This window comes from Falco naumanni, chromosome 10 (assembly GCF_017639655.2).
Source record: "Falco naumanni isolate bFalNau1 chromosome 10, bFalNau1.pat, whole genome shotgun sequence".
Lineage (NCBI taxonomy): Eukaryota > Metazoa > Chordata > Aves > Falconiformes > Falconidae > Falco > Falco naumanni.
In genome coordinates, this window is record NC_054063.1 from 7,161,355 (window position 1) to 7,187,742 (window position 26,388).

Sequence of the window (26,388 nt, forward strand, 5' to 3'; positions counted from 1 at the left end):
TAGCTATTCACCTTAACTTATGGGATAATGGGTTTCCGTGTCCTCTTAATGGTGATAAACATCAGGAGAGGTCAGAGCAAAATCTCACTGAGGGGCAGGCAGAGTCTAACCTTGATTACTGTCATCTTTTTTATCCCTAGCATGTGCTACAGCTCTTACCTCTTTCTTTAGTGTTATTGCTATTTCTGGGTTTACAGATGTATCAAACACAGCTTGAGGACACAATTTAATAGACATTATATTAGACTGATACATGATCTCTGCTCTCAGACATTTGTGATCTAAAAAAACTTGCATAAACTGTAGTTCTGTCTCCAAAGTGCTTGAACAAAATCTTGTCTTTAGCATGTTGCAGCTGAAGAAGGAAGATGATGGCAAAGATGCAGGGTTTCAACCAGAGGAGATGCTTAGGAAAGCTTTAAGGAAAGAAAGGGAGAAATGGCAGTGATGATGCAAGTGAGCTTGTGTCACTCACTCAGGCTGGGAAACGTGAACACAAAGGCAAGGAGGCCAGCAAACAAATTCTTTGAAAGAAGTGGACTCCAAGACATGTGAAGGGGAAGGTGACTTGCTATTAGAGCTCTACTGTGACCAGCCTAGGGCGAAGTAAGGAGGAGCTCTGAGGGGTTTGGGAGGCCATGGAGGGGAGGTCAGCAATAATCCTATTGAGTTAGTGATTGAGCTTTTGCAGTGAGGAGTGTCTCTGGTGAGACTGTAACTGAAGAAATGAATGCTGGTGAAGCGATGCATCAGATGCTCTGCCTTGACTGTGGAGAGAATAATGAGTGGCAAGGAAGACAGGAATAATTACTAGAGATTTGTGACAGGACATGCATGAGCTGCTTTTTATTGAATAAATTACTGTCGCTGCAAATACTGAGCAAGTGAATCCATTCTTTATCCCTAACATGTATATTAGCTAAGTCATAGCTGCCTGTTCCACGGTTCCAAGTGGAGGTGAAGGGCTATTGCAAACCAGACTGCAGCTCTGCTTTCACATTTGTTTAGCATTGTTAAACGTGCTGTGGGTTTATTCTTTGCTTTTCCTCATTCTGCTGATTTCTGTTTCAGCTGCTGCTGGGGATGAGAGGAGGGTTATTATTTGTGGTGGTGTTTGTTAAATGCATTATTTAAGGAAAGGCCAAGTCCAAGTTCACTAGTAACTACGGCAAGCTACCTTCTGGGCAGGTGCTGTCTGGAGTTGAAAGACTCAGAAGGCTTTGCCCTGTAAGGATGCATGGATTGAAGCACATTCAATGACGAGTCCTTGTGCTTCACTTCTCCTAGGCTTTGCCTTTAAAAATGTTAAATAAATATAGATATTGGTTGCTGGACCACAGAATACCTCCTGTCTCAGGTACCTACATTTATCAGTATTATTTTATTAGTAGTAGTGAAATAATCCAAACATTTCATTGCGGTGGTGAAGTGTAAATATCACTTCTAGAAGCTGAAACCCAACCTCTACAGCAATGTCAAAGGAAGGTCCTGGATAGTTTCTAACAGTGCAGGTTCCATTTTTGATTACTAAGATAAGGTGAGTGACACTGTGTTGCCTTGAAGAAATCTTCTTGTGCGTGTGACCCATGGCTTGCCCTACTGAAGTGCAGCAGAAGGCTATCTCAATGTAAAGGTGAAAGGAAATTGCTTCTGTTTATCAGTTATGTAGAACTAATGCACTTTATGTGAATTTACAGATTACTTTCAGATACACAGTAGGACACTTAAAAAGTAAATTTATTTCCTATTTCTTCATATGCCCTCCATAGCGACTGCAGGAGCCCTTTTCTCTGTCATAATCTATAGCTCGCAATTCTTATTAACTGTAAAGTAAAATCCTCACCAATTTCAACTAACATTACATTAATCCCTTAACAAGGGATAGATAAAACAGCGCTCTTGGGATGAATTGCTGAGTACTTTGCTTACTTTGCTGTGGTTTCCAACTTGCTTGTTCTTTGTGCTTGCTGTGGATACCCTGAGCTCAGGAACTCAGTATTGAGATCAAATCAAATTCATCTTAATATCAATGCAGTGTATCAGTAAGTGGTACAAATACATGTTTATTGTTCAGTAGGGAAAAATCTGGGAAACTGTAGCCCATTAGTCTGATATGTTTCCAAACTGACTTTGTATTGCCATGCATTTTTCTTTTAATATGGTAATTGCATGGTTAGAAAACCAGATAGCTTGTCAGTAGTTACACGTGTGCACTCCTGTATTTCCCTAAAAAACATTTCAGTGCCTTGGATGTGTATCCAGTGTTTTAAGCAGGTAATTGTTTAACTGGGAATTCGTTGTCTTTATTTTTACTGTTGAGAAAGCCAGACCGATGTAGAAAAGGTAAGTACATGCTGAATACATTGAGACTTTACAAAGCTTATGAACTTAATATGAACTTATTTTAAAATACTACATCCCTAAATGCGAGTAAGGTGTGTGGCAGGCATACAAGGGCTTCCTCTTAATGCTGTGTGTGGATGTTCTCCTGAGACTCCTGGGGCATAAGAACATCTATAAGTGTGTTCTTATGGCTCATCATTAGAAAGGGAGAAGGTAGAAGTCTGTCTGTTTCCAGTATTGGAGTCACCCTGTTTCCCCTGGGCTTTCTCCCTCAAAATCCAGCCTTCTCAGCAGTCTTGCTAGCAGGCTCCTCTTCTTGCCACAGAGCACTGCTGTCCTATGTGGAGCACGTGCCGAAGGACGTGGAAGGGCATGGCTGTGAGTGGCGATGTGCAGGGCTTGGCTTCGCTGCCCAGGGACTGTGCAGTCTGCTGTGCTTCCCACAGCACCAGGATCTCGTTAGTCATTCAGTGAAGGTAAACCGCATTTAATGAAGTTCACCCTGGTATTTCAAGGATGAGAGCTGAAGTCAAACTCATGCTTACAGAAAAAATAAATGATCTGTTGAAACAATTACACTAAGAAATGCCACGTCGTGCTATTTTGGCAGTGATCTGAATCATGACACACCTTCCCCCATTTGTGTGGGAGAGATCTTAAGTGGAATGCAAGATTAATTATTCGGTGACGGTTGGGTTTTTTTCCACCGGAGATTACCTCTTTGCATAGCTATGAGCTGCAGTTGGTAGTTCCTGTCCATATCCCTAACAAAAGCGTGACCCTTTATCACAGAACCAAGTCAGAGGCAACAGAGACAGCTTCGTCTGCTGCAGTAAACAGGGCTTGTTTCTATATATGCTGCAGTTTAAGCTGCAGATCCAAATTGTTCTTATTTAGTAGTTCCCACAAGAACTACTGTGTTTGCTCAGAGACCAGGCTGATTTCAGGAAGGCTCTGTGTAGTCACTGCAGCCTGTCTTGATGTTATCAGCTGAAAGATGAGAGCCATAGATTTTAATTCTTAGTGTTAAGGAGTGTCACAAATACACAACAGGAGTCCATATGTCGTGTGTACATTACTCAGACCTGCCTGTTATCCCTAGGGCAGCTTTTTTTATATATATTGAAACAGAAATAATACAATCGTGCTGCTTGTGGATGTAATGACTATAACCATGTCAAATCCATTCCCAAATGCTGAGAAAAGATGGTCTTTGCACTATGCCTCTTGATATTAAATCCAGACGGATATGAAGGAAAGAAGTGGTGAGGATGGATCCCTGCTCAGATATACACTGCATTAGAAGGTCAACAAAGAACAAAACTGAAGTTTTGTCTACGTTAGACATTGCTCCATTTCTTTCTGGAAAAAAGCCTATCCCTCGCTTCCTGCCCCGGAAAGCATTAACACTTTATTGCCCAACTATCTAGAACGATTCTCCAATAGTAAGATGTGTCAAAAGAAATGAGTCTAAAAAGCCTGTAGGGCATGGATGAGTGACAGGTTTGTTTTTATGACTTACAATGAAATGAGAAATGACTATACTTTTCTGACAGTGGGAATTATAAAGAAGTTTGGTCAAACATGTAGTGTGAAATCTTGCTTTCAACAAACCGAGAAGCATTTTCAGCAAATGTGAAGGCATGGCTTAAAGAACGTGTTTGGAAACCAAAGTCTCTTTATCACTTTGGGTCTAAGTGTGAAAAGATTAATTGCCAGTAGTAATGCCAATCTCTGCCATTTCATTAATATCAGGTAAATCCAAACAAAAAGAACAGACCACACCTTTTGGCTGCATCATCTAATAACTTCTCTTGATATGATTCTCATGTCCCTCCTGAGGAGCAAGCTGGGCTTGCGTCCTCCTGCCTCTGGTGCAGTGCTGCCGTAGAGGAGGCTCCTTGGCCACAGCTGGCCAGTGATCCTCACTGCTGCGGGCTGTGGCTGAAGGCAGTCTTGCCTGCTCCCAGTGCCTCTGGGGATGGCTAATACTCCTGGCAATACTTCATTTGACTGTGCTTGTGATCTGATCTGGTGCCAAGCTGTAATCAGGAGTCTGCTTATTCTGTCTAATCTCAGGGCTATATCACTGTCTTGTCCTTGGTTTGTAATTTCCTTACAGCAGCAGCTACATTTGTGATTGTGCAATGCCGTCCACCAGCTGCATATATAGATAGATAGATAAATAGATTTGTATATATATATATATTTCTATATATTTTTATTTTTATATGTATATATATATCTGCAGTTTGGCTTAGAGTGCTGGTGTGGCTCTGGAGCAGATGCCCCCAGTTGTCCCCACATGCTGCCTGTTGGTTTGGACCACAAAGCAGCTTTGGTGCATGCAGACTATGTTCTTTCTAGACGAAACCAAACCACTTTCAGGTGGTTACTTACTGTGTGCCCACTTCTAAAGTGTTCAAAGCAGCAACTGGGCCACACCATCACAAAATCTTCCAGCATGTTCCAGACTGAAGTTCCCTGGGAGATCCTGTGACACTCTGAGGTGCTTTTCAGGATGTACAAAAGTCCAAAACGTGTCAGGCCCCTCATATTTCCTGCTGTTAGCCTTCTAACCTTTGAAACTCACTTCTTCATCTTCCCTAGGAATTCCTCTGATTAATCTTTTCCCTGCTTTGCTTGCTGTACCTTCTACTGCTGTTTCCCCTTGCTAAAGCACCTGTTTCTTTTATATCTTTTTTTTTTTTTTTTTCCTTTTTTTGGGAGGGTGCTTTGTTTTTGTTTGGTAACATCAATCCTTTTCTTCTTCCACGAAAGCCAGCACAGGGCAACCTACAGCTGAAGGAAATGGCATTGTAATGCTATTAAGAGGTTGCCAGCTAGTAATGACAACAGGTACAAGGTGGCTGTGCCCTTGAAGACATGAGGAACCATGCAGGGTGGTGATATGGCAGCTGTTACCCATGTTATGATGTGGTACAGACAGCTTGAACACATCTTCCAGTGAGAATGCACCACTAAATCAGACACTCCTTTGCATATCCATGCTCTGGACAGACCATGCAGCAGAGTCGCAAGGAGAGGGTATCCTTTGGATCCTGTTTCTTGACCCCACAGAGTCCACCAGAGAAGATAAATCCAGGAAACCTCTTCAGCCCACTCCTAGCCTCAGCCTGCATCAGCGATCCCCTGTGTCAGTACTTCTCGTTTCAGCCTGAATAAGTGGGCTGCCTTTCTAGGAATGTCTTCCTTTGAGTAGTTATTGGAGGGCATGGGTTGTAGCTTCTACCAGGGGAGTTTCTGGCTTCCTCTAGAGCCAGATTTATGCTCCCAAGAAGTACAAGGTAGATCAGTTACTGAAGCATGAAGAAGAGTAATGTCTGTTCTGTCCCCCTCTTTTCAGAGAAAGACCTCCTTAGGTGTAGGCTGAAAGGACACAGAATGGCAGCAGGCTCCATACCACATGGTGACCATTTGGGCATCTCTTCTCTGCAAAATAGAGAGCCTTAATAACATCTAGGGTGCAGATGGCCTTTTGTGAGATTCAGAAGGCAGGGCCACTCCTTGAATAGAGTGGTTATCCAAAAGCCTAGGAAGTGGGGAAATAGCCAGTTTCTACAGAGATAAAAAGGGGGAGAACAGGACAGGACAGAAGATCTTGTGTTACTGTGGACAGGGGGAAAGGTTTCCTTGGTGAAAGTGTGTGGTTTTTTTCCTGCAGGATCCAGTCAGGTGGTTCCACCCCTTGCCTTTCTAGCCCTTACCAGGTCTTATGCCCCCATCCACATGAGCTACCTTGCTCCCTCTGCCACTGTCTCCACTGCCTCCCAAGAAGCAGACAGCAAGAAAATCTCTCTTCACCCTCTCCCCCTTCCTGAACTGCATAGCACTTGTCAGCCACAATTTTCTCCAGCAAAACATGTAGCCCTCAGCCTGTGATGTTTCCTGAGGGCTGTGGAGGCAGCAGTCACAGCCACATCCCAGAATGCTTGAAAGGTCAAAAAAGACATAGAAGGCCAGGACAGAAACAGTCAGAGCAACCATGCTTGCCTCGAAGTATGGGTTGAGGTCCCACAGAGAGTGAGTGGGTAAAGCAGGCAAACCTAAACCTCTCCTCTAGGAAACAGAATGAGAGAGAAAAGTCACGTAGAGTTAGTTGTACTCCACCCAGACCTGCTCAGTTCACCCTGTTAATGAAGGCATGGTCAGGCGCCGGGGATCAGTCTGGCTCCGCCAGCTGCTCCAGCCTTCCAGGCTGCAGAAGATGGGCATAAAAGCTGAAAAACTAGTTCTTGTTCTCCTGGTCCAGATGGAAAGGCTCAGCCAGTTCCTTGCAGAAGCTGTGTAGGACACAGCAGTCATCAGGGCCGCGCTGATCTGTGCAGCTTGTGCAGTTTGCACATTTGTGTCTAGTCTGTCAATCAGGACCTGCCATATTGTAGTCAAAGAAAAAAGCACATTCCACTTATTCATGGCATTTCATAGCATGTGGTTAAACTAGCCCTGTTCTCCACTGCTGTGTGGGTACAGCTTCATCACCCACCGGCATGGAGGGGGTTCAGCTTCTTCTGCTTTGTGCTGTGAATGATCCTGCTTGGAAAGAAGGTTTCAGCATCCCCTTTGAACCTAACGCTGGAGGAGTGGAAAACACAGATGTCACATGATGCCTTCTAGTGAAGCCTGCCAGGATGTCTGCAAATCTGTAGAAGCAGAGTGGGGGAGTGGGTCTTGTCAGATAAGGAACCTGTGGAGACCAGTGGCCTGGTGCTTCAGTGATACCTCTGCCTCGTGCAGCCCAAACTGAGAAGAAGGTTTGGATGACGGCCTCAGGATCCTTAATCACAGCTTTGCTTGTGCTGGATTTGTCCACCACAGTCTGCTTCACTGCGGGCTGGTGGGACTTGGAGGCCACAAGGCTGAGAGGCAGCCACCGCGCAGTCAGTGCTGGTACTGACAGGTTTCATTTTGAAGTTCTGCATCTTGCTGCTGTTGACCCACTGGTCCAAGCTCATCTCCCTGGCCCAGAGTCTTCAGCTGACAAGGGACAAAGCAATTATAGAGGCAAAGACTTTTAGAAACTCAATGCCTTTATCTTCTTCCCCAAGCAAAGGGCTGTGTGGGAGGAGCCAGCTCACTCTGGGTGTCCTCCTAAGAGGAGCTGCCGTGACCGCAGCCTGAAGCCTCCCATTCTGCCTCCATCTGTGACCAAAGTGCTGGGAGAAGGCCTGGACAGCAAGCCAACAGTGTCACCTGGAACAGGGCAAGGAATGAGCGAGGCAGGAATACGATCAGAAGCAAAAAGCTTGTGCATGGGAGACCTTGTAGCCAGGAGGATGGCTTGGGTGAGATGTGCCAGGTGAAAGACAACTTGCAGGAAGGCAGAGCTTTGAACCTCATGCATCTTGTCCAAAATGGTAGAGCAGGGCAGTTGTAGGGACCTCAGCGTGGCTGAATTTAATCTCCTGATCACTCCTGTTTCACTGTGTTCCTTGTTACCAGGCAGTGCTCAAGCAAGAACCGAAACATTTTCATTTGCAGGGAGCCAAGCGAGCAAATATTTGCTTGCGTCTCATAAGCTGTTTTGAAGAAGTGCAAATCTGATGCACTAGACGTGATGCCAGAACCCAGGAAAACTGCAGGTCACTTTCTGCACTTCCCTGCACGGCTCCCTGCCGATGTGATAATGTGGGAAAAAGTTGCTGGTTTCCTGTGCAGGCTCTGCCACGGCTGGGGAAGGCGTGCTGACCCCAGGGTCAGATACCTTACATGTGCCCTCACCACCGCTGAATGGCTTATTTGGCCTTGTCTCTGCTGATTTTCATCTTCACCGCTTTCCTTTTTGTCCTTTGCTTTTTAAAACATCACTGGTTAAAATCAGGCCCTAGCCTTGCCAATGCTTTTGGAAAATGTCCACACGCAAGTTCTGTCTGGGAAACCAAGAAATTATCTAGTTGAGTAAGAGTTTGCTGAAGTAGTACTGATTAGCATTCATTTACTACAAGGTAGTGAAGGAAAGTGCCATTTTAAGCACAGGAGTCAGTTCAGTGAGTGGTGAATGGCCACATTTCAGTGGGCTCAGAGTGTAAGCTCCTCAACGTGACTTTATTCTACATAAATAACAGATAAATTTAGATTTAATGGTGGCTTTAATGATTATTATAATTTGTTCTCTTATTATTTTGTGTGATTACCACTTTTTTTTAAAATATTTTTTTCCTTTAATAGAAGATTTGCTAGTGAGCCAAAGCATCTTAAGAATTTTGCTTTATTGTGTTATGGACTTTTAAAAACGGGAGTCGGAGTTGCTAGTAGCAGAAAATCCTAGAGACGTGTTTGTTCAATTTTTCTGAAGGAAATTATTTAGCAAGTAGAACATTAGTCTTGCACGATGCTTATCAGAGAAGACAGAATTTTAAAAAATTACACATTGAAAAAATAACATCTGATTACATACAACGTGTTCTGCCAGATATTCTGAGACAGCACCAGAAGGCACCACATTTCAAGTGGCAACAGCATGTCACAGAAATATCTGGAAAGTCTCCTTTTCAGTAAAATGTCTGTTTATCATGCACTTGTTATCAAGCTGGCCTGTTTGTTTTTACCTTAATTTCCCCATTCCTCAATCAGTAGGTACATTTTCACTTTTTGGATCGACTCTGATTTTCAGTGATTAAAGAGCATAAACAAGCATAATAGAATTTGTTTAAATTAATTCATTCCTACAGCAGATATATTGATCTCATTGATTCATATTGATTTCAGTCCCTTGTTCTCATGTACATAAAAAACCATCTATTTCCACCCCTTCTTCACCTGCAGTGCTGCTGCTGGTGAGTTAACAGGCTGATTTAAAAGGAGATACAGAGTGTCTGGGGAAGGAGTAAGTAAAGGGCTTGTGTTGTTTATTCTCCTGTATGGCTGGCTTGACTGATGTAGGCTTTCTGTGTATCCTCAGGCATATTCCGTAGCGTGTTCGTGCTTGAATGCCCTGTCTACAAATGGGATAATAATATTTCTTCTGTCTATTTGGACGGTAATTTCCATGTGACAGAAACTGGGTCTTACGACATGTTAGTACAGAATCCACTGGTGTGATCCACTAATTAATGGTTCTTTAAATGGGTGGCAAAAAACAACCTGTAAAAATATGAAAAATTAAATGTTAATTCCTCAGCTGAAATCACAGTACAAACAAATTTCACATATTTGAACAAATGCTTTTCTTCTCCTTGGCAATAGGCCTCACTGGTCAAAATATGACAGATTTGGCAAAGTCTGTTTAACATCACCTTTGAAAGGAAAGCTTGAGCGCCTCTGGAGCCAAACAGAAGCTATTCTGCATGTAGGCTATTCTGCTACGCATATAGCATTTCCTTGAGGTACGTAGATGGAGGCAGGAGGAACAGGAGAGGAAGAGGAATTGCTGAAACTCTGAAACAGCCTACTTTCTCACCTCCAGCAATTCTTCTTCCACCCCTGTTTCCCCATACCTAAATTGGGGCAAGCCAGAAGACAACAGTTTCACTTGGGTAGTGTATGTCTGTTGAGTTTTGAAAAAACACCTTTCCAGATCTTTAAGCTGGTGTTCAGCTGTACCTCAGAATACCCTGTATCCTGAGAAGGGGCTTCTTGAGCTGTTGATGATGGGAAGAAGGTGGAAAGGGAGTTGACTTCATTGTCCATTGTGTGTTCAGCTGTACGGATGCGATGAGACCGCTAGGCTGCAGGACTTGGTGGAGGAATCTGAGAACAAGACCTGCAGATGAAATCAGTAGAGATGGAGTTGGCAAACAAGGAGTTGCCTGCAGAATGGAAAGGGAAAATGGGAAGAATTGCAGACAGGAGAAAAAGACACATTTTACAGGATTTTTACACTGGCATCTCAGTTCTCTCATCCAAAGAAAATGAACTGCTGAACTTTCTCCTGTTCACCCGCAACTAACCCTTACATGATGAAATGACAGTGCTGAGGCAAATTATTGTAGGCTGAGAAAACAGTTTCACTAAGCAATAGCAGTGATTTCAGCAAGCTGTGACATTTGAAAACACAGGCTAACCTGTCCTTTACTTACTGGCAGTAGGGATGCCCTGTTATATTTAATAGGTAACATGTTCAGTAGCTGAGAGTGACCAAAATAGTAAGGGAAGCTTCAACTATTGGGGCATCTTTGAAGTTTGAAAAAGTGTGGGACTTGGGTGATAGGATGCATGAAAAAGAGAGCGGAGACAAGAAAAAATATCCCCTTAAAAGAAATTCATGTCCCCAGGCAGCTTTTAGCCAGCAACCGAATAATGTTTATGTATCTGTGAAACTCTCTACAAGACAGGACCTTGCTGTACAAACCCCATTGCTAACAACAGTACTGTTTTAAGACACCACCTAGGTGAAGAATCCTTACTGCCCTATTTTTAGTACTGGAAATTCAAAAGATGATGTGAGTGTTTTGAAGGACAGCTCTTCTGGCTAGATGCCGATCCCACATTATATGGATTTTTGGTCATTTCAGTCACCGCCAAGAGATCAGAGCGTGACATCTTGAAGAACCAAACACTCGGCAGCCAACAACAGAGGGTTTGTCACCACCAGACCAGTTCTGATGGTTCAAAAAAGAACCCCACATTTTGCATCAATGAAGAGCAAATTTTTCACTGGCCTTGGGATGTACCTGCATTGCACAGGTAAGTGCACACTGTAGAGGCAGAGTAGGCAAACTAGTCTGGGCACCAAAATCGTGGATCTATGTATAAATGCGCTTGTTTAAATATATTTCCAGTATTTCTATCCTGTGCTGCTATCTCAGTTGTTTAAGCCACTCTGAAGTACTGAATCTTTTAAATCTCATCATTTCACAGTCGCAGACATCTGGTAAACTCCATCTTTACTATGGAACTATGCTATTTTGAGGTCATGTGTTTCAGTAAAGGATTCCTAGTGCATTTTGCTCTTTGCTTCTGTGTGGATTTAGAGTTCTCAGAGTTAACCAGACAGCTCTCTGCATCTGGCTGAGGCACAGAAACAGTGGGGCAATGAATTCTAGAAAAATTAATCCATGGGAATGGATCATGAAGGGTAAAGGGAAGTAGAAATGAGGCTGCAAGTGAGTGGCCTTACAAAAAGGGAGTTTATAGGAAACAGTGGAATTGGCAGTTTCCTAAAGAAATGCTGTGAAGCACAAGCACACACCACTGTAGTGCAAAAGGAGGACAGGAATTTTAGTAAGACCAGAGTGCCTCAATCATTAGCTCTCCTTTGATCTCAGCATAAGAAGGAAACATGCAGAAAACGAAATATAGGTCATGATACTAAGGAGTTATACTAAAACGGTAATACAAGCCTTTATGATGGAAATTACACTGTAAGTTAGCAAGAGAAATGAAATGCAATGAGGGATATTTCTGGAAGTATAAAAGTAAAAAGAAGGAGTTCAGGCTCAGGTGGTATACAATACCAAGAAGTGACAGGAAGCACCAGTGAAGGAGAAAGTAATATTTTTTCATTCTCTTTTAATATACCTAACTGCAATCAAATAACTAACAAATTGTTGTCTACATAAGGAAAAATGCCTGTCTTGTGTATGAATTACATTCTCCCTTTTTAGAACTTTTTTAGACTCTTGTGGTCATTCAGAAGTCTTGTTTCTTCCCCCAGCATGCAGTTTCTGAAGATGTAGGATGTGCTTTTGTGTTTCATCATCTAGGTTATTACTGAAATATTTAATAATACTACATTGGGTCAGGTCTTCTGGATAGGTGTGTGGCACTATCCTTGGTTTTGTCAATAAACTACTGAAAATCACAAGTTCAGTGTTCCCACCTGGACGGCCCTGCTCCTGCTTTAGCACTGCCCTCTAACATAACAAGATGAACTAGCCCGTTTACAAGTGCATCACGAAAGACAGTATCAGATGCTTTACAAAAATCGAGATATGGAATGCATACTGCTTCCTCCTACTCAAATGCCTGTTAATGGATCATAGGAGGAAAATATTTTGATTTGACACAATTTGTTCTTGGAGAAGAACATATTGGTTGTCAGTTACCTCCTTGTTTTCTTCCAGGTATTTACAAAGAGTTTAATTATTTAATACTTTTTCCAGAAAATGAGATTGGAGTGACTGATCTTTTACAATTCTCTACTCTTCCTTTTTTCCTTTTTAACATATTTATCCTCTTCAGTCTCCTGGACTTCTCACCTGTGAAGTGCTGACAGTAACCACCGATGCCTCTGAGGCTGCTCGCCATGTGCTTTACAACAAATGTTGTCAGGCCCAGCTGATTTAGTCCAACCTAACCAAGTAATTTCTCACCTTTTCTTTCTCTATTCAAACCTGACTATCACAAATAAGTGGATCTGGAAGAGCAGTACTGGTGTGGGAGCTTTGTGTGGGTAGTGGAAATGCAGCTTTGACATCCTAGCTGTATTGGCTGCACCCTCTTTCCGACTTCGGGAAAGCAATCTATGCCCACAGAGGTGTGCCCACAAACCCTCGGGGTTTTTACAGCGTGAGTGGCAGAGGTTTCTTAGGGCCAGTGGTGAAAGCTAACTGCCTCTCTCCGTTTCGGGGCAGCGGGATCATGCATGACCAAAAGGTGTGTGAAAACCTGGCTGTTGCCAAGCTTGAGATTCAGAAGCTGATTTGGATAGCCAGGCATTTCCTACACAGGGACTATCTTTTTGTTATCCTGCCTGTCTCTCATCACTCTGTGGAAACATCATAAATGTAAGAAAGCAAATAGGCTTATGAGCATTAGGGGAAAATAAAAAGCTTCTTATATCCTGTACGAGGGGAAAGGAAACCAGTAGTGTTTAGCATTTTGGTGGTGAAGAAAAAAACCCGTTTCTGTGTCTTGTGCGTGTACTGTGGTACACAAAGTGGCTTTGTGCATCAATTAAGGTAGCATGTTTTCTGGCCAAGGAAATCCAGCTGTGGTTTGTGGGACTGCCTTTCACAGCACTGCTGGTTCATTCCCACCTGAAGCCCCCAAATTGATGAGGTGGTGGGCGCAGTGAATTCGGCTGCCGAACACCATCGGGCTGGAGGGGGCTCTCCCGCAGCGCCATGTGAGACGGGTGGCTCGCGGGGTGCGAATGTGAGCTGGCAGGTTGTGAATCCCCCAAACTGCCTTCATGCAGGTGGCACACACTGCCAGTGCACTGAGATAAGCACAGGGACGGAATGCTGCAGATGTTCCCTCGGCTCTCAACCCTCAACTGGCCACCCACGGGCTGACTGCGGCTGGGCAGGCGCTGCAGGGCTGTGCAGCAGCCCTGTCCCTGAGGGCACGTCTGGCAGCTGCCTGCCCTCAGGGACAGCGCTCAGCATGCCCCCTGCATCGGGAAATCCTGGATGCACTTAGCCAGCAAGACACTGGCACCATCCCACAAGCTCCTCTGGGATGCTGGGGGCCCCTAGCCAGCAAGGTCTGGCCTTGCCTTACCCCTCTGGTCCAGGGACAGGTCCCAGAAGATGCCATGAAGACCCCTGTGATGGTCTCAGGCAGCTCTCCGCAAGGGGCACGTGACTGAGGTCGTATACACGTGGGGCTTGCCAGTCTCCAGGGAATGCTCTGGTGTGGACCCATACTGCACGGAAGATGGGTGAGTGGTGACCACAGCAGATGGAAAGAGGTTTGTGGTGTCAGGGACTGAAGGCACCACACTTCACGGTGCTGCACAGACACGGCCACTCTGTTCTGGAGGGCCCTTGCACTCAACAGCAAGGAATTGCCATCTGCCCCAAGCTTGATTCTGCCGCCTGTCACAACGCATGGGCGTTCCCCTAGCTACTCACTTCACCTGGAAAGAGACGGAAAAAGTACACTCTCTTTTCCAATAGAGTAAGGGTCTTCTTGCAGGTAGTGATTTAGAGGTGATTTCTGGAGAAATTTGCTCTTGGGGTTGCCTTCACATTTTCTATAGTCTATGGGGAACGTCTAGGACTAGTTTGGGGTTTTTTCCTGCTTCTTTTTTATCCTAGCAAAATCACAAAATAAATATATAAATAAATACAGATGTAAAAATATACAAATACATAGCATCTAAAATTGCTTGCTTTGTTAGAGGATTGCCTGAATGCCTGGGTGTGCAAAACCTGACCTGCTCTACTAAAGGACTGATGTTGTGCAAAACCTGACCTGCTCACTAAAGGAATGATGCTGTGCATTTTATAAGAAAAAAAAAAAAAATTGCCACATGTTGATTGTTCAGTGCAGTTATATAAGTGTTAGGGAAAACATATACCATCACAAACTTAAACAATCTTGTCTAAAAATTGTATTCCTACACAGTTTGTTTTGCTCTTTTCTCCTGGGATGTTACTGTTTTGTAATTACTACTGGGTATAAACACATCTGAATTGCTAAAGCAATCATAATAATTAACAAAAATTGACAAGCCTATCTTAGAAATTAGAGCAAAAAAACAGGGTGGACATAGTATTTTTCCTTTGTGGATCAATTTCAAGCCTCAGAGCAAATGATGCATTTTTAAGTGTTTACTACAGACTGCTTTACTGGAATAGGTAGATACAAAAATAGATGAACATTTAAAAAAGCTATAGCTACTTGGCTGAAAATAGTTTTACTTCTTACTCAGATAGAAACTAGTAAGTGTGTCTGAGGAGAAATGGCTTATCTTTTCTTCTAGTTTCTGGGTGCTCATTAGAAGTATAATAACTAGTTCACTTTTTTTTTAGACACAGGAAAAATTCTTGCCTGTTTTATTCTGAATTAGGTCTTTCTTACATTCCTATCCCATAGAAAATCAAATTGTTTTTAAGTTTTCTCCTGAGTTTCTTGCTTTAAGGCTTTGAGAAAGCCAGTTTCCTCCCATCTTATGGTCAGCAGTGGAGTTCTTGGTGGGAACTGCAGCACATCCATCTCCTTAGGTCACAGTATCCGCACGGTACGAAGGGTGATATTCAAGGCCTGTTTGAGCAAGGTAAATAAGTGCCACCATTAGGTACACATATAATCCTAAATTAGTGAAATAACTCAGTGTTAAAGTTACCTACCATGCTGACTCATGTCCCAAAGATTTTTGTACCTTTTTTCCTGTGAGAAGTCTGTGAACAAGTTTTCTTTTAATTAAGCTATTACGTTCTTACAGAGCACTTTTTAACTTTCAATATGTCACTTACTGCATACACGTCTTCTAACCTTCCAAACCCACATCTTTGCCAGGCTGCCAATGTAAAATAAGGTTCTGGATCTTTCCCCAAAGCACTTCCTGAAATCTTTTTTTTCCTGTCATTATATAAAGCACTATGGTGCTCTTTCTTTTAAGCTTGCCATCTGGATGTCATTCTTGATTTTGTCTCTTTTTAAATATGCATATTCAGGCTAGACCTGAAATGACGCAGCTTCTTTCTATGTAACGGTTCTAAAAGCTGTACTTTTTTTTTCCAGCTGCTTCATCAGAACTTTGGTCATGTCTTCATCATCTCAAGTCTCAGTATTTCAAGTTTTTCCCCTCTGTTATGAAACCCTGCATTTTCTACCTCCCTAGGGATATGCAAACTGGTGCTGCAAAATTTATTTCCCTTGCTGCGTGGACCTCACAAAACCCCTTTTGAGTCACCTCAACCTGCCACCTCCTATCAGTCACAAGTTTCTCGTCTTCACCTTTTAGGCACTTCACCACTCAGTCTTTCCCAGGTTAGGTGATCTTGAAACCTGGAATGTGTTGTATCCTCATCTCCCTGTCTTTATTCACACGTATGCCCCTTGCTCCTGAAACCAAGGCTCATAGCAAGTGCTGCTCCTGCGGGAAGACAAGGTGCTGAGTCTCTGCCAGAGTACAGGGTGCAGGGAGTAGATACTGGCACTGCCAGGGCTGGTGCTGCCCTGGCTGCCCTGGTGCCCTCCTCTGGAGGTTCCAGCTTCTGCCTCTTGACAGCACGGGGAGTACGAGACCATCATTTCCATGTATAAAGTTACTATTACACATAGATGCTTGAGCACCCAAGGTTTTAGACTATAACACCTCTGTACTTGAGAACTTCTCTCTCTTCTTATGTTTATACAACAGAAAGAAAACAACTCTTACTGGGATCTTTGGGTGAAGTCATAAAACTACAAAAAAACCCCACAACTATTTATTAATTGCCATCCGTCTCTTGTTTTTTCTGTGATCACTACCTTGTGCTTTGCAAGAGTATCACTCTATTTATGAAACTGAATTTAATTGCCAAAAGTATCAAATGCAAAGAATTTCACAGTAATAGGTTCTTGCAATAGTCTTTTTTAATGTAATGGGTGATTGTGTTAGTTGTTTTAATCCTTTAACATTATCAGTGCTGTTTAAAAAAACAAGATTTTCTTGTAGAATTCACAGATTGGATAACCATGCCAGTGAGAATAGCTATTTAAAAGGAAGCATAATGATACTGAAACCTAAAAAAATGTTAAGGGAAAATAAAGATGTTTGGTTTTCTGTGTATCTTTAAACCAAAAAATCAGATATCCTGTTGCAATAGTTTGTATAGATTAGTTCTTAAAACTCACTTGAAATCTGCTTTCCATGTCACTGGCATCCCTGACAGTGGAGTTTACTCGTCTCTATACTAATAGCCAACTATGAGATCATAACTGTATTTTTATTTAAAAACACCTAATACTTTATAAACTAGCAGAAATTTCACTTCATCATAGTCTGTACTTTTACTTTTTCTTAAGCTAGAGGACATAATTAAGGATTAGGAGAAGACTTGTCCTGCTGGCTGAATGCTCCCACAGGTTCCTGCTCCTGACAGTGCCCAGTAAGTGATTCACAGGTGAGAGCACCAGAACCAGGACACGTGGCAAGTGACCCGTTTCTCACAGCCAACCTGCCTTCAGGCTCCCAGAGTTTTAGAAACTTCCCAAATCAAAACAGTGTCCCTGACCACGGTGCTTAGTAGCTGCTTTATGCTCTCTGACTTTGTCAAACCTTTTGTTGCTTGGGTGCAGTTTTCTTTTCCACAGCCCCGTGTGGCAGTGACTTCCACAGCTCCATGTCTGTGTCTGCGGAAAACAGCATGGCTTTTTGTTCATTTGAACTTGTATCTTCAGACTATCACTGGGCGTCCCTCAGTTCTCCTATTTTGAGACTTTCTCTGCTCAACTCCTCTGTGCAGCATAGAGCGTTACAGACCTCCCACTCACTTATCTCCTTTGCGAACTGGAAAGGCATCGGTTTGTTTCCTGTGTGCCGAACGCTCTTCCCTCCAGTGAGACAGAATGGGTGTTGAAAGGTGTTATTCATTATGTTGATTTGGGGTTTATAGTTTTGCTTTTTTAAATTTCATTGTAAAGTTTTTGCAAGAATTACAAAGTTCAGCATGACAAATTAGGAAATGGTGGAATGAAGATTATGGGTACATGGCTGATTTATCCCCGTGTGTATACATGGTATCACATTAGTTCTTAATTAGCTCCACAATAGGTTGTCGCACTGTGGACCCCTGTTAGCCGCAGTGCTGCCCAGCCGGGTCTGCGGCAGGGCGGTGGGTCCTGTGTGGGGACCCTCACCTGGCCCAGCGCCAAGCCGGAATGCATGCTGCTTGTGGGAACTCTGTGTTTCTTGGGCAAATAAGCAGCAGGCTGCCCAGATCGCTGTCCCTGCCTCCCCACATGGCTCCAGGGCTGTGCTGGGCAGGTCCCTTCAACAAAGCTTGCATACTGCTGCTGGTTTTGTTATTTTCTAGGTAGGAGGAATGTCTCTACGTTACAGACTTGTCGTGTGACTCTGCCATTCAGGAACGTGGTAGCAACCAGTGGTCATTCCATGCTGGCAAAAGGCTGTGTGTGTGTCTGCATACACGTATGTAGAATTATTCCTACGTGATTCTGTGGTTATGCATCTTTTCAACAAGGGAGAGGGAGGGAAGAAGGAATTACCTGAAAGTAGCTCTACAAGCAGAAAATTCTGCTTGTCATAGGTGCAGTGGCCATCTGTCTCACACTTCGGGTGCCCAGAAGCGCAGCAGGCAGCAGGTGATTAGGGTCAGCCCTGCGAGCAGCCAGCCCACGGCCGGGCAGCAGCGGTTTGAAGGACCAAGGGGGGTTCAGACGCGTGGGGCCGTTGCACCCAGCACCGGGGGACACTCGGGGCACGGTGGCCTTGCTCTGCATGGCCTGAAGGAGCGGGGAGCCCCTCCGCAAGCATAGCCCCGGGAGGGCCCATGAAGAGCAGGGAAGGGCTGAAGCCTTCGGCACTGTTTTCCCCCGTTCCCGCCGGGCAAACCCATGCCCGGCAGAGCGATGCTTTGGCTTTAAACCCGCTGTGCCTCGGTGCACCCTCCCGTGGGTGTGCAGGGGGCTGATGAACGCTGGCGGGCACTCGGGCGGCGGAGGGCCCGGGACAGCCCCCGCACCGTTCGTCATCACTTCGGTAGCGCCGTTTGGCGGGAGAGCACAGGGGAAAGGGCCGGCCCAGGGGCTGCCCCAACCCGCCCGTTACAAACAAAGGGCTGTGGTGCCGAGGAGCGGGACCCCGCTGCCCGCCGCCGCCTCCCGCCCGGCGCCCTGCCCGCTGCCCCCAGAACGGCCGGGCCGGGCCGCGCTGCCCTCTGAAGTGGCGGGGCGGGGTGGACAGGCTCCGCCCTAACATTAGCATACGGCCGGCCCGGCCCCGCCCCTGGCGGCCATTTGTAGCCGCGGCGCCCTGGCTGCGGGGGCGGGCGCTCCCTCCCTCCTGCACCGCGCGGCGGGGCGCTGCCGGCGGCGCTACTCGGCGGAGCGTAGGGGCGGCGGGGCCTGCGGCTGCTCACCCAGAGGGAGCGGGCGGAGAGGGGCGGCGGCAGAGATCGAGGACCCGGACCCGTTCCTGGACACGGCGGCGCTGCCGCGATCGGCTCTGCTCGGCTCGGCTCCCCCATGGCCGCGGGCTGCAGGGACGGCCCGGGGCAGGAGAAGTACCGGCTGGTGGTGGTGGGCGGCGGCGGCGTGGGCAAGTCGGCGCTCACCATCCAGTTCATCCAGGTGAGGGGCCGCGGCGCCCGAGGGGGGGGTGGGGGGGCAGCCGCTCCGCCCGGCCGGGGCCTGGGCGCTGCCCGGCGCGCAGCGCGGGGGGGGTCGGGGCAGGCGCGGCGGGCGGCAGCTCCCGGAGGCGGCGGGGCTCGCCGGGCAGGGGAGCGGGGCAGCGGCGTGACCTTGAGGGGCCCGGGGCGGCGGTCGGGGCGCGGCGCGAGCCCCCCGGGAAGGTTCTGGAGGGCGGGAAGCGGCGGCCGCCGCCCCCGGGCCCCTCAGCCGGGGCCCTGCGCCGCGCGGCTCTGGCGGCCGGCGCCGCCGGGGCGGGGTTGCGGAGCGCCGGGGCCGCGAGCGGGCGGCCGGGGGCGCCGAGGCGCTGGGACCGGCGGCCTCCCGGTTCCGCGGGCGGGTCCGGCCCCGCGCTCCGCCCGGGAAGCGGCAGTGCCGGCGGGCGGCCCCGTAATAGCCGCCCCGGGGCCGAGCCGGCGGCGCAGCGCGGGGCCGGGGCTGCCGCGGTTCTGAGGGGAGAGGGGCAGGCGGCTGGCTGGGCCCGCCGCCCCCTCGGCTCCGGCTGTCGGTGCTCCAGCTCCGAGGCCGTGGAAGTTCTTCCCTGCTGGCTTTCCGCAAAGCCCGTGTCGGGGCAGGCACATGTGGGCGCACACGTACGCGCAGGCAGCGCGCAGCGGCCCGTCAGGCGCCCCCCGCGCCGCCCGGCCGGGCCCCTCCGGTGACTTTCCCCTCCCGCCCTGTTGCTTCGAGCGTTCCTGCCGGCGCTGTGGGAGCCTTGGCCATCCACCGCCTGTCCGTGGTAGAAGGAGGAGACAACTCGTGGCCTTCGGCTTGCTGGTGCTGCCGACTCCAAATCGGGAGAGAGCGGCTGGTTTGCTGGGGCTCCGGTTCTGCCGGGAAGAGGCCAGGGTGAGAGCTCAGCCTGACCTGCCCCCGCCGTGCTGGCGGCGATGATGCTCTCGGGCTGTTAGAACAGGTGATCTGATAGCAAATGGGCTGTTTCCTCACTTCAGGTGTTCTTCGCTAACACTCACATCCATGTGTTCCTTAGCTGCAGTATTCTGTTGAGAATTTAAGCTCTGCAGCATGGAGTGAGTAACAACATAGAAGATGACGCTTTCAGATTCTGGCTAAGGACTGGATAACAGAGTGCTTGGAAGATCCACTATCGTACAGGACATTGTGACACTCGAGAATTAGTTCTTTATAAATTAGCTTGAGCAGGGCATTTGAGACGGGACAGAAATACATGTGGTACAGGTGCCTTGTTTGTGGGGCGTGTAGGTGGCTGGCCAGATGCGAACAAGATCCTGACTCACTGGCCTGTTTGAAGGTGATTGGGGCTAGAATAACTGCAGTCCTCTCAGTCTGTCGATTGAATTCCTCATTGCTTGTATACAGAAATAATTGCTGTGGTTGGCTGAAGCTGGCTTACAGTGTCATTCACTCAAACACAGTACTGTTGCTTTAGATGGCATTGCCCGTGTCTTTTTGTGGGCATCTAAACTGGTTGTGACACTGGCATGTGCATCTGGACACAGCTTCGGTTCTGAGATGCTTCTGTCTTGGGAGATGTTGCTGAATGGATTATTGGAGTCCCTGGTGATGTTATAGGCTTTTGGATAATTTTAACATCACAAGAAAAACCCCAACAGAGCTGTAATTTTTATTAAAGATACGAGGAAGGGAAAACAAAAAAGTGAAGTTCATGCTTGATGACTTGGTACATCCATTTATTTTAATAGCAGTAAGGTTCTGCCAAGTACTGGATAACCTCAGTATTTGAGTGCTGGTAGAAATTAGTTCTTTAAACTAAAAGCTTGAGTTACACCCCTATAGAAGTAAAAGTTTTGGCTCAAGTGCTGTGACTAATGCCTGTATTCCAGCAGATACCCGCAAAAGAGGAACCTGTGTCTGCTTTGTCACGTATAAGGATCTCTTCCAATTACTAGCAGAAAAAGAAATAGTTCATTGTGAAAGAGTGTTGAGGGAACAGCACTGTCGTGTTAAGCTGACATGTTGAGGGTGAATTTTTCAAAACAGCTTATTGTCACTTTGCATTAAGTTATCTACAGCTTTTTGCCCTTTCAGCTGCTTTATCTTGAGGTGAAATCTTGCTATCACAAAGTGATGTTTAGCAGAAAATTCAACCTAAAAAAAAAAAATAGCTGGGAAATAAAGACCTTCTGAGAAGAACCTTGGGTACTGTAGAAAAGAGGTAATTTTTTTATTCCTTTCCATGCTTGCTGTGCAGTTACAGACAATAGGAGAGGAGGCTTGGTCTGTTATTTATATATCACAGTATCTTCCTGAGCTTTTAAAGCTGTGATGTTATCAAGTGTGTGTGATGCCATGCAACCATTTGTGTAGTTTCTGTACAGCAAGTGTATTGCTAAATACGTTGTATTTATCTTAAGACTGCATAGGAACTGCTCCAGATTGTTTTAAAATTGATTACAAGCAAGTCACATGCTTCATTTTTGGAATTTCTTAGGATTAAGTGACAAGCTTGTAGTTGCTTCCACTAAAACATGGATCAGTACTAACTCTTGCCACATGACAAATATTGATGTCAGTGAAGGATTTCCGTTCTCTTTTTGCTTCTTTATTGCTTGTGATTAAAATGTGGCTGTTGCCAACTCAGTTTTGAAGCTTGGAAAGGAAAGTTTATTCTTACTGATACTTGCAAACATTTGCACACTTGGTCTTGCTTTCCTTTAATCCTCTCTTTAGTTTTCAGTGAATCAGTACTCAAGTACAGTTATTCTTGCTTTTCCTTCAGTGCTGCTGATTATTTTCCAGTAAACAAGACTGTTGTGATAGGATAATATGGGGAAGCATGTGCTGTGATTTCTGTTCTGTCTTTGAAAGATGAAGAGGGATTCATATTTGAAAATGGGAAGACTCTTCCTTCATTTCAGATGAAATAAATGCAAACATGAGGAACTGAGGATGTAAGAAGAACCAGTTTGTCTTCTTTCTTTTGCCAGCTTTCTGGGATTTGCGCACAGCGCATCCTTTCCAGCCTTGTTTAGGTGTTGGTGGGGAAACGGAGAGCATTCATTCTTACAAGAGTAGTCATGGATGAGATTGGACTTGTTATGGTAGTGATCAGCACGTAAAGCGCTCCTGTGCGTGCTGTACCATGTGCCGGAGTATCAGTTCCTGAAGATTGTTGTGCCACAATATGAGCTGAAACAACAACGTTTTTGTAAGGAAGCTGAGTGAGCAAACTTCTGTCATACAATGAAAGCTCTTTCACAGACTGGATCCAGCATCGTTGTGCTAAATTAGCGCAGTGCAGTAGGAATGGTACATGAGATGTAACTGGTCACTTGTGTAAGATTGCTTGTGATCTTGGGTTCACCTTTTAGAAGTTCACCTAACAACTTGGAGAAACTTCAGAGTACGAATTAGCAGATCAAAGCTTTCAGTGGTTAGATGATTGGTGTACTCCTCAAAATTCTTCCTCTGGGGAGATAAACACAGCTCAATACTGCTTTTGGTGGACCAGGATTTCATCCTGGAAATAAAATTTCCTTTAAATCAGGATATGATAAATGAACTTACTGCTGTTGAGAGGGTGCACTGTTAAGACAGGAAGTGAAGACATTCTGATTGCGGAGGGGAGTTGATGAGATCCGTTGCAGCTAGAAACTTTAGGAAAGCAGCCGTGAATGGTAGTTCAGCATTACACCACGGTATTTTGTAAAACTCTAAGTGACAGAACTGAGCGTGCCTGCTCTTATTTAAGACATACACGAATAATCCATCATGCTCGCATCCCAAGAGGCAGAAAACTTCTAAAATGCATTGCAGCCAGTTAACTGGCCTCTTAGCAGGCTGAGGTATTTGGGAGTATGAGCTGTGCAGAGCACACAGCTGTTGCCACAATAGCTTTTCTCCAGCTGTCATGCAGAGGTCTGTCACAAAATACCCCACATTCCCTTCTAACTCAGCCCTTTGTAATATTCAGGTTTCCTTGCTCAAAGGGAGTACAGCCTAGCAAATACCTAATCACCCTCTGCAGTTTTTTGTACCCTGCAGTTGCCGTTTACTTCATGCTTTTTTTTTTTTTTAGTTAAACTGAACAACGTATAGCTAGTTTTAGCAGTATACAGCAAGAAAGCAACTAAAGTTTTATTTTTTCAAATCTGCACTGCAAAATAGTGGATGTGTTTGATCAGAATTGTTAAAATTTGTCATACTGTTTTTCCTTTTCATAAAGCTATAGTGCTGCTTTTGTGACAATGACAGGTGTATTTTTGCATACTGAGTAGACTTTGGTGACTTACAAGAATGTTTCAGTTAATAAATGTCACTAGAACCTGAGATGGTATTGACTGGATGTAACTCAGTGTGGCTGAGTCGAGCTTAGTTTGTCAATCAGCTTCATGTTAACTATGGTAATGCATGTGCATGTCTGAAACTGATAAAACAATCTAATATAAAATGTGTCTAGGGGTTTAGTGTTTGGCGTTTTTTTCCTAGTTTACTGATTTCGTGCTGTGTTTACAAGCTTAATTCTTACTGCCAAATTTGTAAGATAAAATATTTTCCCTACTGCTTTTAAAATCTCAGTAACAATTTCTGATTGGAGCTGAGCTTACTGTTCTGCTAACTAGTAAATAAAATTAGTTGGATGTAGATTTGTTGACTTGTTGATGCTTTAATGTTAATATCAGACACTAGTCTGAAAGCAAGCATATATAGCTTGAAGATGGGTGGTGAGCAGCTGTTCAGACTTTTTTTTGCCCTTTTTCTTTTCCAAGCTGCTACTTTCACGAGACTGTTAGTTCTCATTAACTAGAAATAAAGCTAAAGGTGGGTTATCTCAAAGTACCTTTTATCTCTGATATAGCTGTTGGGCAAGAAAATAGCTTGTTTGGAATTTTATGGTAAAGCCCTAAAACAGTAGTGAAGCAGATTGAAAAGCAACAACTGAAAAGGCAGCTGGTGTTTGAGCTGGCATGCTGGATGTTTGACAGACCCTGATGTCTTAAGTGTACCACTTTTGTATGCTAGACTTGTGGAGTGTGCAAATCCCTCTGCAGTTCCTAGGTATTCTGACTAACCGTTGCTGACCGTCGGAAAAATGTTCTTCAAGTAGGCGCATAAGAAAAATCAAAGGAATAAAATGCCATGAATTCCAGGCTGCAGATTCATGCAGGGCTACGCTGGGACTGGTATGCTTACATTTTGATAAAGCGTGGGGCCTTCTTACGGTAAGCAGTACAGCGTAACGCAAGGTGACAAAAAACTGTTCAAGAGAGTGAGCAACTGATGGTTGGCATCTGTTGAGGTTAAAGGTGGGAAATAAAAATCCTAATCAGAGCAAAACAGTTGTGATACAGTCACCTGGAATAGTAAGTGCTGCTTGTTGCACTTCTTGTAAAACTTGAACTGCTCGGTTCCTTGCTTCCTAGGGCACTGCTACCAAACAAAAGGTTTGTCTTGCTCTGTTACTTTTAATTCTACAGCCTGGGAAATGTAGCAGATGACTTCAGGCTTAACTTGCAGGCAAGAAGGAAGCATTGGTTTGCATGTCGGTGTTGTGGTATACCTGGTGATGGTGTACTGCAGTGTACCTTAGCCAGCAGGGATGCTGTATATTACTGTGTATATACAGGGTAGATAGAACTGAGCTGGGTTCAAAAACCAGCATAGATTTGGACTGGTGCTTAAATTGTGAGATACTCCTCATTCCGGTTTTGAAGAATGTACAGTCCCTTCCCAAAGTGAGATTTCTTTGGGATAATTTTAAACCATACTGCAGTCGGAAAGCACCTTTCTGTGTGTTAACTTGTAGCAGCAGTTGCTTATATAGCAAGTAAATATTGACGTACCTTTTGGTTATCAGGTTAACTTCTACTGCCACTTGCACAAGGAGTACTGGCACAGCTTCCCGGATTACTGGCCGGCGTGCCCTATGCACTCTTGGGGATGAATAGGAGCCGCTGGCCCGTAGCCCTGTTCCTCCTTCCCATGCTAGAGGGAAGGGCTTCTGCTTCTGGTTTCGGCTGAAGCTCTGAATTCCAGTATTCAGTAGTGGTGGTAGAGCGTGGCTCTTATAAGTAGAGCCCTTGTGTTCAGAGAATTTTGAAGAACATGAATGGCTCATGTTTGTATACATTATGCAACCTGTCTGCATTTGCCGAAAGCATTACCGGCACTGAAAATGTTGTGACTGAGCTCCTTGATGTACCTGAAGATAAATATCAGCTTCATGAAGTGAAATTTAGCAGTCTTCTGGCTAGCTGGTAGGAGGCTGGGTTTTTTGCAGACCTTCCTAAATTGGTCGCTCTTTAGGTCTAGGCTGGTATGACACAAGCAGAAGACTTGTCCGTTGGTTCTGATGATTCAGGTGGCTTACCTGCCCTGGTTTGCTAGTCTTGTTTTCAGCTGTGGCCATAAACACTGTTAAAGGAAAAAGTAACATCCAGGTAAAGGCAGCACTTATATACTGTAATTATAAATGTGTTTTATTTCAGGAAGTTAAATCAGAATTAAAACTGAAATCAAGCCTGTAATTGCCTTTTTTTTAAACTCTTCCCTGTTGCTTTGCATATAACATGTCCAAAGATGTCTGGATAGAACTTTGATCAACCAAGACAAACTTTTATCAGAAGGCATAGAGTGAATGGTATTTTTTGAATTGAAAAGCTATATTGTAAATAATACTGGTAGGCGATGTTTGCATGGCGAATGGTTTGCCTTGCAAAGTTGCTGGAGGTTTGTTTTGAAATGTTGACAGATAGTAGTGGTAGCCTGTTACTACAGAGTTGAGTTGGATCCTAGGTGAACTATTTCAGAGTAGTGAGTGAAACCCTTCCTATTTGTCTTGAACTGTATCTCTCTTAGTAAAGAATGAGATGCCCTGTGATTGTGAACAACCTTTTTTTTTTTCTTGGCTCTTTTGCCTTTTGCTATTTGCCATTGTTATGTTCTGTCTTGTGGCTTAAGTGTGGCTGCAGCTTGGGTCTAGGATAGCCTGTAATGTGCTCGTGGGAACAGGTAACACAAAAGAAAATACTTCTTTCCAGTCTTTCTTTCCTTTCTTTATAACTTAATTACTTGAAGTAGGTGGCAGACAAAAAGGATATTTACTTAATCTGTTTG

The 26,388-nt window shown here is 45.1% G+C and overlaps 1 protein-coding gene across 1 annotated transcript in view; it reads left to right on the plus strand.

The window, feature by feature from the left end:
* Positions 1 to 18,983: 18,983 nt before the first annotated feature.
* The window catches only part of RRAS2 (RAS related 2), a 45,901-nt gene continuing 38,496 nt past the window's right edge, over positions 18,984 to 26,388 (plus strand). The window contains exon 1 of the mRNA XM_040608448.1: positions 18,984 to 19,272. Coding sequence (XP_040464382.1) covers positions 19,168 to 19,272 — 105 coding nt within the window. The 5' untranslated portion in view covers positions 18,984 to 19,167. The remainder of the gene's footprint in view (positions 19,273 to 26,388) is intronic.